The 14,597-nt window shown below is 38.1% G+C and overlaps 1 protein-coding gene across 2 annotated transcripts in view; it reads left to right on the forward strand.

Annotated features, from left to right (window-relative positions):
- Positions 1–4,794: 4,794 nt before the first annotated feature.
- Positions 4,795–14,597, forward strand: part of AQR (aquarius intron-binding spliceosomal factor) — a 49,374-nt gene continuing 39,571 nt past the window's right edge. The window contains exons 1-10 of one of the 2 annotated variants that reach the window (XM_040067128.2): positions 4,795–4,928; positions 5,839–5,895; positions 6,694–6,734; positions 7,726–7,761; positions 8,797–8,917; positions 10,174–10,314; positions 11,894–11,962; positions 12,434–12,534; positions 13,172–13,248; positions 14,467–14,531. In XM_040067128.2, coding sequence (XP_039923062.1) covers positions 4,833–4,928; positions 5,839–5,895; positions 6,694–6,734; positions 7,726–7,761; positions 8,797–8,917; positions 10,174–10,314; positions 11,894–11,962; positions 12,434–12,534; positions 13,172–13,248; positions 14,467–14,531 — 804 coding nt within the window. In that variant the 5' untranslated portion in view covers positions 4,795–4,832. Of the gene's footprint in view, positions 4,929–5,838; positions 5,896–6,693; positions 6,735–7,725; positions 7,762–8,796; positions 8,918–10,173; positions 10,315–11,893; positions 11,963–12,433; positions 12,535–13,171; positions 13,249–14,466; positions 14,532–14,597 lie in introns of those variants that run through there. The other variant, XM_040067130.2, reaches the window with a different exon arrangement.

The following is a 14,597-nucleotide window of genomic DNA, read 5'->3' on the forward strand; positions in this document are numbered from 1 at the left end:
TAAGAATGACACAAAGTCTCCTCTTTCACTGTCTCCTTCACTAGAGGCACTGCTTGCTATTCTGGGATATAAAAGCAGCTGGGTTGCTGAATTAACCATATTTTCCTCTAGTCACGAGCTCAGAATATCCATTGAAGTTACTGTAAGTTTTGCACAAAAATCAAGGGCAGTATATTGGCCAGAATGTGCGCTAAATAAATATTTATACACAAATCAGAATGCTACTGATGGCTTCTTTACACTTTAAAATTCTAAATATTTTAAGAAGCATCTGTTACTAAACTGAGGCATCATTTTTGAAAGTACCCATATTTACTGAGTGGAAGTACACATATTTAATGAGATGAACACAGTGACAAAAGTCTTAGACTAGAAGAATGCACATAAATAAAATAGTAAAACCAACGTGAGATGATTGAATTAAAGCTGTAATGAACAGACTGAACATTTAGTTTATATGAATATTAACTGCTATGAAGGATGAGCTACAACCAAAGCAATAACCTCCTGTCATTGCGCCTAAGCTTTTTACATGTTAAAGGACTCCTCTCATCTTTTTTGAGAAGATTTTTCAAATTTTATTTACCTGAAAGTATGTTTAAATCAAAATATTTCTTCTATAATTTCAACAGGTAAGAGACACAGAGATTTCAGATATTTTTTGCTTAATGTACATATTATTCTATTTCTATGCCATTCATCCCCTCATCCATTTCAAAAACTTATTTCATATAACTCAGCAAGAAATATTTCAAAATATTGCATGTTCATAGTCACTTTCCTCCTTTGATTAGAAAAAGAGCTGTACGTGCATGTTGGTATATATATATGATGCATGATTGAAATTCTCATATGTGGAGATTTCAGTTTCAGAGCTTTTCAGAGGGATGCCTCTTGAAAAATCTCTTGCGTATGTGCAAAAGTCAATGAACTAAGATAAAAGCAGATTTTAATGTTCTCCTAAGCTTTACAGACTTGCTGCACAGAAAGGCTACTCAACATATGGCTTAGTGTCACTCAGGCTGAGATTCATCTCCTTTAAATTATGGTGTGCAGCGTGCCATTAGGTACCTCCCCAAAGCTAATTGTACACATGTAGTATAATACAATGATATTAGGCCAGATAACACATTCCCATCCAGCAGTGAGATGCATCCCAGATGTTTCAACCCCCATCCTGAGAGGCACTGTTCTATTAAAAACCACCTGGAACCACCTCAATATTTGTAAGTTGTGCACAGAGAAAGTGCAATTCAGCCATCAAAACTTAGCTGGTTTTGACTTTCTGCACACAGAACATGGCTGTCAGAACACTCACAGCTCGCTTTTGGGAAGGGAATGTAAACTTCCCGTGGCCTCTGAGTTATGGAACAGAGGAGCCAAGAAACACTAAGGGTATTCACTGTATGCAGAATGGAGAAACAAGAATCCTTAAAAGGGGAAGTACAGACACCGTCAATGATTCGGGAAGGAAAACAATGTGTCCATCTTTCAGGCCCCAGTGTCTCTATCAGGAAGCAATTGAGGCCAAAGACTCAACAGCCTTGGTCAGGTACTGGAACTTTATGCCTAGCTTGAAACTGTACAGGTGGACCAGCAACAAAACTGGATCCAACTCCTGGATGGGAGAGCATGGGGCAGTGCAACAATGCTGTCAGCGAGCTGCTTTTCTGCTTTATGAGAGCGATGTTAGCATGCCCTCAGCTATGAGAGAACAGTCTTCACCCTGGAAAGAAGGTTTTGATATCTTCAATTCCATCTTATGTCAGGGGAATGTTTGTTCTGCTCCCCTGGTCAGCTGGACAGGTGACAGGAGATTTGTGATAGTAGCCACCCCATCATTCCAGATCAAGGAGCCAGGAATAGTCTCTGCGGCTGCGCTGCAGTGACCAGGCTGAGGCCCATGGGGGATCATCTGCCCCAGCAGAATGCTTCCTTGGAGGAGAACAAGTCAGTTGTCCACCAGACAAGATGCCTGTTCATAATATGGAAAAAAAATGATGACTAGAATGGGTAAGACAATACCATTTTGCACACTGAGTGCAGTGCTGGTATTTTTTACCTGCTTTGGAACAAAACTTTCCCACCAGAGTATACAAAGGTGCAAGATAGTATCCACACAGTCTGCATCTTAGTAAAGAGTTTATTTATGTCTAAGAAGCTGAAGTCTAAATCTCTGTGTGCTAGACAAAGAGTCAAAAATGTGTCAGTGTTTATATTAGATGTATGGCCCTGCTGAATCTGCAGAATTCACTGGTCATGTCTCACTGATGACCTTAAAACAGTAACAAACAAAATCAATGTTTGGAATCTTTATCTATGAATTGTCTGGAGTGTTCATTGCTAGGAATTAATATTTTCTGTGACTCTAGGTAGAATCTAAAATAATCTAAAAGGTAGAAAATAGAGGACATAGACTCAACCCCTGCTGATTTATCACTAGGTAATTCCTGTTCTGGTGGAACTGTGCTCAGGAGGGTATAACCAAAATAAAAGCAATGGCCAGCTTACTGATGACCTTGGCTTACATGGTTTACAAAGAAAAGGAAAAAAGCATATTTTTCCTGGTTACAATAATATAGAAGGGGAAGCATCCAAAACAAGACGATCTAATTAAGCAAGAAAGCAGCATGGAATCTAAATTGACCAGGACTGTATACAGCCTAGAAATGAATAATAGTCTTGAAAACTGTATCTACTCAAATATGTGACTTTTAAATAATACATGTCTTCATGAATGAATTAACAGGTTTTTGAAAGGAATAGTTGATTTTCTTGGCATGTTAAGCCAATGAGTATAGAGAGAGGGAGAACTTCACAAAGGGCTGCTGGGATGATGGGGTACAGGGTTTTATTTCTCCTCAATTACAAAGGAGTTTGGAGTGGAAAGTGTCAGATGTGCCTCTACTCTGGGGGAAACTGAGCACAGGAATTCAAGAGACCAGTCTTAATAGACATTTGTGTGCTGAGGTGAGATTCACAGATGGGGACAAAGGTACAAAGTTGGGTGTCATTATGCTTGGTCTCACCACAATTCTTTAAAGGTTCTCCTGCTCTTGAGGATGAAAGCAATGTATTTTTCCAAAGCACTAATTTATACCTTTGCTACTCATTTATAGTCCTACTGTCCTAGCATTCTCTTAATAAACAATACCCTATATAGAGAAAAATTTAATGTACAATTTATAGGGAGGGGATCTTTGTCAATTTATTTGATATTTTCACTGAGGGATGTACTCATACTGCCTAACATTAGGCATCTTATATTAGTTTCTGATGTCAGAAGCTCCTTCAGAGAATGAGAGCACTTAGATTAGTTCTGATTTGCCCTTTGGAAAAACCTCTGCTGCCACATTGACTGTAGTGAGGTTGAACACAGCTGACCTCCTCACTGGGTCACCCAGAAGCTAGGTAAATATGGATTCCTCCATGAGGTTTCATAGCTTTGATAACATGTGGAAATTTGTGGGTTTAGACACAGGCCTGATGGTCCATCATAACCAGAAGATTTAGGTTAGCCTTGCAAGGCTTTTCTAGAAAATTCACAATTCTTTTTTACAAAATTTACAAAGTCCCGGATGCATTTGCCTCTCCTAATTGTCCCATCTTAACACAAATCAAACTTTTGGCTTCCATCTGAAAGCCAGTTCAGAAACTTTCCTAGTTTCAGCCTATATTTATGCTAATGAAGTTAGATAATGAACTTAAATTCCTTAGTCCTTTTTTATTACTGTTTTGTACTTCACTTTCAATCCTTGTTTTTTACAAAATTTGCTACTGGTGCTTTTTTAATTTTTAAATTTTACTAGTTTTCATCTTTCTGGATCTTCTAAAGTAAAGGCAGGCAGTAGCCATATTTATTTGAATGGAGCCATTGTCAGATCCTATTCAAGGAACTGTCATTACTTTTCCCATTCCCTTTTTATATTCTAATTCAACTTCAAAAAGAATATTTAGTTTAACCTCTGCTTGAAGAAATGAAATGGAGATCACCTTGATATGAAAACAAAGGAGGTCATATTCAAACAGACCTCGATAGGACCTGCCTGGAAGTTTAAAGGACTCAAGTGACAGGTGATGGATAATGAGCCCAGAAACAAAGCACAGTAACTTCCCTGGGGAGTCTGTTAATTTCCTCCTTAATTAATCTATTTACCAAATAGAATAAGTTAATTGCAAACCATTCTAAAGCATTTCTAAACTGTTGACTTCCTTGAGCATGCAATTTCCCCCTTGTACCTTTGCCTTTCCTCTGCACATTTCAAGAGATTCACAGAATATTCTGAGTTGGAAGGGACCGCATAAGCATCATCCCGTCCAACTCTTAAGTGAATGGCCTTAATTACCGGCCTATGGATCGGACTGGGCGCTGACCCGCGCTCAGGTGTCGGCGGCAATAGCTTGGTGTTAAAAAGAGTGTGCTTTTTCTACGTTAGCTGGATAGAAAGCTAGGCTTTAAGCGACAAATAAAATAGGAGTTCCCCCTAAGCGGATTCACTGAGCGTTGGAAGGTTCAGTGTGGCAGCAACCCCGTGCCCTGAGAGGCTCTGTGATCTTTTCCCTCAGCCTTTCAACACCGACTCCTGAACTCCAGCCGGCGGCAGGGAGGGAGTGAGGGAGCGGCGCTGCAGGGAAGGCGCTGCAGCGGCACGGCGGGAGCAGCAGATGGCGCGGCCGCTCCCCGCCAGCCCCGCGGCCGCTCCAGCCCTCCCGGCCCCGGAAGCGCTCCCAGCTCCGCTGCTCCCGGCCCGGAGTTCCCTCCCTCGGCCTGGCCCGGGCTGGCGGCGCCGGGGAACCCGAGGCCTGCGCCGGACTGCTCCAGCGGCGGCGGCATGGCGGCGGCCACGGCGACGGCGCCGTCCTCGGCCCCGCCGAAGAAGATCGTGGCGCCCACGGTGTCGCAGATCAACGCGGAGTACGTGACACAGGTAGGGCCGCGGCCGGGGCTCGAAGGGACATTCTGGCGGCGACGGCGCCTCGGTGTTTAAATAGTCTTTGTAGGCCGCGGGTGATGGGAGGAAGCGTCTTGCTTGGTGGTAATTGACGGGAGATGTTCGCCTCCATGTCATGTACGAGAGGGTATTTCCCCCCGCGCCTCCAGGCCAGCGGGATGGACAAAGCAGCGCTGCCGAACGCGCCAGTGCAGTACACTGTGCATCGCTATGAGGCAAGTTTTACGTGTGAAAAGCTGCCGAGAGTTCCTTGTTGGTGAAAGTTTTAAGGGATTTTCTACAAGTAGTATTTTTCGCCACCACCTCCCCTACCCCCCCCCCCCCCCCCCCCCCCCCCCCCCCCCTCCTTGGAAATATGCCATCCTTCCTCTTCCAGAGCATAAAGAAGCTTGAGTAAAGTTGCATAGGAAGCTCTTGTCATCATGGCTCAGGAGTGTTCGTGATGTCTGCAGCAAAGAGCCTTAAAATGCTATGCTAGACTTTTGTATATAGCCTCTAGTCACTTGTCAGATTCCTCAAGGAGGCATAATCACTTGTCATTTGGGATTTCCGGTTCCTGAAAGATCATGGCTTATTTTTAATGGATTTGTTAAGACACAACTTAAGAATAGAAAATGTTTGTTAGATAGCAGTCTATGAATCTGAAATTTTCCCAAAGAACTGCATTTCTGTTGGAAGATGTTTAGGCATAAAAGCCTTAAATGGCTGATAAGCATTGCTGTTAGAAAACATAATTTTGTTATTTGTAGTTAGCATAGACTGGTATTAAGCATTAATTAGTGAAATAAATTTTGAGGATGGGATATGTTATATCATTGTAGGGATGTTGTATCATTGACATGAAAATGTATGTATTTCACCTTTTTTTTTTTCTTTCCTTGTGCAGTTAGCAAATAAATACTGGGCTCCACATGTGAAGAGAACATTGTCTTTTGATGTAAAGGTAATTACTTCTATGGGAATTTTGTTGGGGGCTGTAAAGAATGATGATCAACCATTCCACAATGTGCCAGTATTTAATGTTGCTTATTTTATATGAGACTATAGAAGACTGCTTGGAAGGTCAGCTGTTGCTTGAGACACTGTAATTAGTTATGTATTTGTAGTTTGTAAATATAGGCACTGTTAGGAAGGCGTGCTGTAGCATGCAGTTATTTTGTATGCTATTTAGTTTATTTTGGCCAAGAATTTATGAGGGCAAAAGACTTTTGAGCATCTCCTTTGAGGTTAAAAGATGCTTGAGGGGGTTCTACTTTTAGAAATCAAGAAGGGATGCAAGATGCAGGTATTTAAGAACTGTGTTCTTTCTAAAAGCTTCTTTGGTGAGCTTCCATCAGACAACCTTATTGCTGTTCTGGTGGATATGTGCATTTTGAATGTTTAAAATTTAGCATAGTGTGTTTGGTTTTGTGTACTGTAGGGTACTTAAGTGTTCTTTTCCTTGTGGATGTTTGCCTCAATCTCCCTGTTTAGCCTCAATTTATTTTGTAGTATTTGTGATAGAATTTGTCTGTGATTGTTAGGATGTACATAAACAGCTGAACTGCATCTCTGTGTCATGTGATGTCAAAGTGGGCCTGTTGCAACAAATAGTGCAGATTCTTTTGTTCTTGTTGGAAAAATTTCTTGAAAGTATTTTAATAGCAGTAAGCAGAGCATAACTAATTCAGAGTAAAATATCTTAATGCATTTTGAATCACATTAGTGGGTATATAAAATTCCTTTAAATTTTTTTCCACAGGTCATTGAAGATGTGTATACAAAAGAAATTGTCAGGTCAAAGTAAGTACCCCAGTTGTTTTCTGTTATTTACCACCATTCCAATGTTATCCATGTCAGGGTTGTTTCTAATGTTTGATAGAATACTTTAGAACTCATCTATCTATGTGTGGAAAGCGGATGAAAATTACTCAAGTTCATTTAAATAGTTTAATCATTATGGTATTTCAAAGTCTGAATATGGTAACAAGAGAGTTCCTAAGCCCATAAACATGATGGTTGGAGTTAATTCAGATCCTTTACCTGGTAATCTGTTGTCTTATATGTTGGTTTTGTTGTGGTAGTTAGAGCTCTTCTTTTGTCACTAAGGAATGAAAAGAAAATAAAAAAAACTGTTGCGGAGTGCACTGCCTGTAGCTTCCTTCTCTGTTCTAGCTGCTGTTACCAGATTCATGAAGGGAAAGTCTAGTTCCAATGAATTGTACTGTTAGGTGGGGGAGACAGATCCAAGATACACTGCATTCTGCAGCTCTCTGTGCAGAAAAGAGGTGTAACTGTAGCTGGAGCTTTTTTGGGGAAGATTGAACTCTGCAGAGAATTCTCTGTATTATTCCTGTATGAGAGCAATCTATGAATTTGTCATATGGAGTCAAAGCAAAGTTCCATTTCCAGTCACTAAGAAAAAATACCATTATGAACAGATCAAATATATAATTGTAGTTTTCCAGGAGACATTCCCAGCTGCTAGCAGTTTGTATCATCAAGGCTATTGGAAGTGGTGTATTCATATTTAAAAGGCCTACATGAATTTCTTTAAAATGTGAATTTAATCGCTTAAAGAATCTCTATGAACTTCAGCTTACGCAGTGTTACAGCAGTTGCTTCTGCATTCAAGTGGTTGCTATTGCATGGAAAGGTCAGGACAGAAATAATTCCTGAGTGTTTCTGTAAGTTTCCTTATATAATGAAATAAGGGAAAATATAGCCATTTTCCAGGCAGCTGTGTGTGGGAGGCCTTCTTTCCTGTGTTAATTGATTAATTTTTCCTTTTTAGGTTTGCAATTAGAAAGATAATGCTTCTTGAATTCAGGTAAGCTAATGGGAGGGAAATTTGGAGTTATTTTTTCACAGGAACCTGTAGAAGTGAGAAGCAAATGCAGGGCAGTGAGACAGTTTAAAGGTAGTGTATTTGTTCATACTTCATAAGGCTGTGAATCATATACTCAGGAAAATTAGGTGAGGAGAGCTTAATTTAAAGAGGAAACAATTCTGTAAATGTAAGTAACATCTCAGAGTGTCTTGTTTTATGATTTTCAATTTCTAGTGTAAGTGGAGCACTGAGAAAGAGAGTATGAATTAAATAAGTAAAAAACTTGTTTCTGTAATTTGGAATGTATCATTAAGCCTTAAATCAGAACTCACTGAAATTAGGGAAGTTTTTGGATTATGTCTCTTACTGTGAGCTTGAAAATGAATTGTGCTGCAGCAGGATCATTAGCATTTTCTTCTCTTGAGAAAGAATGGAAATCTCTTTTAACAGTAGTTTATAACTGCTTCAGACTTTCCTGGAAGAACTTACAGAGTATGTCTAAAAAGATGTAAAATAAATATTTGCAATATGCACTTAAAACCACAGTATTTTATGTTCTCTTTTGTTCTTTTATCTCTCAAATTTTAAGAAAAAATACGAGATGATTTTTGTTTGAGGTGCATTCTTTGTTTCAAAAAGGCTCAAGTCCATAAGTTAGTACGAGTAACTACAAAAGGACAAATTTTGCATCTTAATTAGAAAAAGTACAGAAGAGAAAATGTAAATTGTGGTTAAGGGTTTGACGCTACCAAATGTCATGCAATGGACTTCGGGAATTTTTATGTCAGCAGTAGCACAGAGTTAGAGGTTCCTGTCCTTTCTGTGAACATTGTTAATGTCGTCAGTTACTGGGTCTAACAAGTTTTGCTTCAGTGACCTAGATGAGAGGTATCTTGAGGAACTACTCACAAACTATGAAGATGGCTTTCAGGGGAAAGAGGAAAAAAAAAATCCTTGTGGATAACAGGTTTTTTAAATGAGTGACAGATTATGTGGGTGGCTGCAACTAATGAAATACTCTTTATCTCTTCACAGTCAGTACCTTGAAAATTACCTGTGGATGAATTATTCTCCAGAGGTGTCCAGTAAGGCATATTTAATGTCAATCTGCTGTATGGTGAATGAGAAGTTCAGAGAGAATGTCCCTGCGTGGGAGGTAACTGATTTCAATTGCAGCTAGAATTGACTTTGATCTGCAAGTTGCAGCTTTTACAGTGTGCTCACTTACAGTGACAGAAGGTAGAAGAACTCGTAGTGTTAAAGGCAAATGGTGCCTCAGCTAGAATATCTCATGCGGTGTTTTAAACATTGTGTTCTTTTTTGGAGGAAGGAATGGACAGGTGAAAAATTACTTGATTCCTTCTGGTGTTAAAGTCCTTGGTTCTGCTGTGAAGTGCTGAATATTATCACCAGCATTTGCTTTTTTGGCACTTGACAGAGGCTGGGTATTTACAGAGAAGTTCTTGCTCTGACATTGAAAGAAAAAGCAGAATTTCTATATGTGTATATACAAGAAGGCACCACTGGAAGTCTAATGTATTAACCAATAATGTCTTGCTTAAAATGTGAATATCATTTCATGTGAATAAAAGTTTCTACCTTTTTTGCTTTGTACGAAAATAACATCTTAACTCTTGTGTATATTGTTTGGCTGGTTGGGTTTTTTGGGGGGGCTTTTTATTCTGGCTTTTTTGGGGGGGTTTTGGTCATAATAGGTTTAGAAATTATTTAAGTTTTCTACAAACAATCCAGGTTTTACAGGATATCTCAACAAAGGAAGCCTAGTTACATATTTTATGCAGGCATTATTTCAGAAGCACACTTACTTCAATATGTGTGCCATTACTTGATTGCTGGCAAAGCACAGAGGATTAGTAAGTTGCTCATATGTTGTCTGTGTGCTTTTCTTCTGGCATATGTACTAGAAGTAAAACGACAGGTACGTGTAATGTTCCGAGCAACTGAGTTAAATTTATTTGGTACATGACTGTCCTTGTAAGGGAACTACTTTATCTTGGTGATTATTCAGTTTATCTTTTTCCTGCTCAGGTAGCTGAATGGAAGTTCCAGGACTATAATTAATCTCTGGTGGATTTTACTTGTTCACTTTTTGCACGTTACTTAGAGCTACCATAGCTTTGGCCAAAACCTCCCATTTATCTTCTGCCTGGGAGATTTTAGAGTATTTCTGTGCAGTCACCAGGTGAACATCCCCACAAGATGTCCTGTCAGGAGGGTATCATTAGTCTGTTTAGCTTGTGCTGCCTGATCAGAATTAATGAAAATGAGGAAGTAATTCCTTCTTTTATAGATTTAAATAGCTTTAGAGAACTTAAGCTGTGTTATGTGAATGAGGATTGAAATTATTTGTTATCAACCTGACTCAAAATTACCTTCCTCTTCTATTCTTAGACATTCAAAAAAAGGCCAGAACACTTTCCTTTCTTTTTCAAACGCATACTGGAAGCATCACTGGTCGAAGATGAGAGTGAGTACTCTCTGCATGAACAGACAGTCCTGCTGCTTTTCCTTGATCACTGCTTCAATAGTTTGGTATGTTAAAAGTATCTGTAAATATTTCCAGTTTGTTTATGCTATTCTGTGTTAACAGCAGCTTAGTTTAAGCAATTTCTTCTTATAAGGCAGGTGAAGCAAAATTCCACTTTAAGGAAAACACTGTACCAGAGGGCTTCTACCCTCTGTTTTGACTCTTACTTTATCTCCCTCATCACACCTGCTTTTCTCTGACACAAGGTCATAGATGAGACTTGAAACTGGAGGATTGGCAGTTAGACAATTAAAAACTGGATTTAATATAAATTCTTGTATTAAAAATGGTACTTTAAAATTTATGTATTTAGGTTTGAAAAGGTGCTTTACATTTAAAACAGATTGGTTACTACTGTGCTCTTTTTAGTTTGCCTAGGAAATAGCACAAAAATTATTTCCAGTAATTATTGAGAAAGATAGTGAGGCTTTTTTCACTTCTGAAACCAGGTTTAGATATGATTTTTATCTGCAGTTCTCCTGAGTAAGTTTTAAGAAAGCATTAGACCAATTTGTGTTCTCAATCTGTAGTTAAAACAGAGTTAAAGATCCGAAGTAGCAAGTAGGAAGAATAATTTACAATTCCCTGTTATATGAAGCAGTGCTCTCTAACCTGTCTTGCTACTGGACTTTTTCCTTACTTACACTGCACGTGGGGTAGATTATTCAAAGTTAAGGTCTGCACAAATAACAAAATTGTCTCTCAGACAAAACAGCGTAGAAAGTGTATTACTTGATTTTGGGATTAGGAATGATTTGGGGAGCCAGTAACCATCTTGAATTTTACGCGTATAGTTTGTTGCTATAGTATTTTTCTGTAGTGGCCATGGTACAATGCAACTTCATTTTAAATAGTTTGATAGTGACTACAGAATCCTTGTAGAGTACATTTCTAATACAACATGATAGAGAAGCGGTGAAAATGTGCCTATGAAAGCACACTTATTGGAAGCTGCCCTTCTTTGTGAAAAGCAGAATGGAATAGTCACAGTAGGGTTTTAAGTGAAGAGCACTGAAATCTGACGTTTCAGATGAGAATGGACTATTTGTTCATGAAGACATACTTAATTGAAATTTTTCAGTAGCTCAGGGAGGAAGGAAAACTTTGTGGATCCAGATCACAGGTATAGTTGGAGAGAGCATGTTTGAACTGACATGGAGAAAATTATTTGTTTCAGACAATGGGAAGAGTGTAGAAGAAGTGAGAGAAACTTGATAAATTAAGGGCTTCAGGAGACAAAGAACAGCTTAAAAACAAGTAGAGAAAACATGGTAGGTGAGTTCAAGAATAAGAAATGACTGAGGAGGGAGCATCAGTTCTCAGCAGCTTTTGTGCTAAAACTACTTGCATGGATGGTGCCTCTGGTGAGGTATTGAGAACTGACTCCATGAAAAGAACCTAAAATACAGAGTGTCACTTGGTAGGGGTATAGTGCAGTTTCCTATTAGGAAATTGTGAAAGCTAATAGAACAATACAAATATTTTTGTGAGATGGTAATGTACGTTCATGTATTTTGTAAGACAGACAAATCAGAAAGCCTAAGAATGTTTTAAAAACTTTTATCATCTGTAACTTTCTAACAGGAAGTGGATTTGATCAGAGGTCAGGTGCAGCAGCTCATTTCCTTACCGATGTGGATGGCTCTACAACCTGTAAGCATAACACTGTTAACTGGCAGAAGTTTTCTAGGCATTATCCGAGTCCTGTTAAGTAAACCCTCATGGAATAGTGTTAAGGAACTCTAATATTTACAGCGTTGCTATGGAATTATATTTGTGTGCTTTGCTAAATTCTTTCTTGTTTGTTGCAAATTTCCGTGTAATAATTTTTTTATGTAATTTTTCAGAGAACTGAGCTTTGTTGTTTACAGCTTCCTCAAGCTATTATGTGTAGACAAGGCCATGAGGTCACAGGGAAGCAATGGAGTTGACATGTAATTGTGGCTGGACTCTTTAGCATTATTACACTCTTGTTTTACAGTGATACTTACTAAAAATAGCCAGAGACAGCTCTTTGTTTCAGTTTGTTATATATCTTTTCATTTTTAATAAAAAGACTGGACTGTATTTTTATCTTATGAAAACAAGGTTCTTTGGTGACTTAATATCATTTTAACATTTCAGAATCGACTGGAACAAGAGTTGAAAAAGACACCAAAACTAAAAAAATTCTGGAATCTAATTAAGAAAAATGATGCAAAAATGGATGAAGAGTCAAGAATGCAGTATGTACAGAACCCTTTTTTCCTTAATGCATTCACTGTGTTTCAGCTAAAATAAATAGTTTCAATGAAAAAGATGTTTTTTGAAAACCTGTGGCAAGGGAGGATTGATCATATGTGGCCTTCTGGAAGCTGTTCTGGTTTTCAGTAGTCTTTATGCAAAATACTGTTACAGAGCTTTATATTTTATTTGGTCAGTGAATTTGTGATATGAAATCTTAAAACTAAAGGATGAAATCATAAAAGAGTATTGAGGTAGTGACTCACTTTTTTTTGTGACCTTTAACAAATATTAGGTCTTAGGCATATAGTTTATGCAAGTATTTCAATAAATCTATGTCTATCTTATCAAAGTTAAATGTTCTAATGCCCTTGTGTTGAAGTGTGGTAAGGTGTAGGAGGAGACTTCTTGACACAGTAGGAAGCATGTTAATCAGTTTCTGAGCCTAAAAATGTAGGCTGCAAATCTGTCTGCCTGAGTGCAGAGAGAAAAGTTACAATCTAAACAGTTTAGGTCTGTTTCAAAGCAACTTACTACCATTTATGAATTTTGAAGCATCTGACTGTATTGTGGAAAGGTACAACATACTTCTAGTCTGCATTTAAGGAGTATTAATTCTTCTGTCATGTCCAATTTTAGAGCATATCGAGAGAGAAGATTTCTTTCACAGCTCATTCAGAAATTCATTTCTGTTCTAAAGTCAATACCTGTCTCAGGTAACTGTGATTCTTATGTTACTTTGTTATTTGGTAATCTGTGTGAAAATCTTCTTGTATTGCTGAAGCAACTAGTCCTTAGGATATCAGCTTGCGGTTGGGGACCTTGTTCAGGTGGGGCGTGTAGGGAAATCTGTTCTTGTCTGCATGGATTTCATATCAAAATTAATATTCAAATATGTATATACTGTAAAAACGAAACAGCAAAAAGCAACTTTAAACCTCCTTCTGTTTAGTATGTACTTAGTAAAACTAGTATTTCTGGAACTGATATTCTTTATTGAGTGCTTAGAGCCTTAAAGCATTAAAGCATTTCATACATACTTAGGTGCCTTGTTAAATAGGTGATATAAATGGATATCACAAGGCTCTCTCTGTTCATACTGTTCTTTTACAGTAAGAACAAAAGCCTAAGTGAAGTAAAATTCTGTAAGATTTGACTGTTCTTGTGTCATTGTGACAAGCAAAATTATCTTCATGCCTGATTTAGAAAGGCAAAGTGTTTGTAGAGGAAGGTGTTAGCCTTTTAACAGAAAAGGGTTATTATGCTCTAAGCACAGCGCACTTTGGGTGAAATCAGTTCCCAGAGTTCTGCTTTTGCTGTTAAACTCTTAGCAAACTTCAGCTCTTACCTGAGCTGTAGGGGTAAATTTTGTTATGTGGCTTTCTCAGGAAGGATACTTATCCCCTCTGTTTTCCTAATTATGCTAGACCTGCTTTAGGAAGATTTACTTTAACAGTTCTTTGGAGGCTGTAAGAATTAGAAAGTCATTAAAGGAGACTTGGTGTGTTTTGACATGATTCTGAAGGCCCCTTAGGAGTCACCACCGAGTGGCTTTGACTATGGTCAAGGCCCTTTGCACAATTCTTGTTTGCAGCTTTAAAAAATGTATTTTTGAGTACCTGGCATTAAAAGTTATTAACAAATATAATGGACAAGTGATATCTCGTGGAAGTGAGCATTTTTGCATGTTACAGTCAAGGTTTTTCAAAGCTGATAAAATCACTCCTGAAATTCTGGTTCTCTTACTCTTTCACTGCTAACCAGAAGAATTTTTAATGCAAGAAAGGATTGTTTTAAAAAGAGGATAATGTTTTAATCAGCTTTTAACAAGATTAAAATTAATACTTGTAGCCTTTATTTATTTTTAAAGGAATTGTTCAGTGTAAATATATCGTGATGTGGATCAATTTAAACTTTTATTTTTTTTTATCTAGGCCCTATTTCTATGGACAAAGTTCATTATTGTGAGAGGTTTATTGAACTCATGCTAGACCTTGAGGTAAGTTTTTAAATTGATTCCGCCAATTTCCAGGTATAATTTTCTGGGTTTAAGTGCATAAACTAA

This window comes from Hirundo rustica, chromosome 6 (genome assembly GCF_015227805.2).
Source record: "Hirundo rustica isolate bHirRus1 chromosome 6, bHirRus1.pri.v3, whole genome shotgun sequence".
In the NCBI taxonomy this organism is placed as follows: Eukaryota; Metazoa; Chordata; class Aves; order Passeriformes; family Hirundinidae; genus Hirundo; species Hirundo rustica.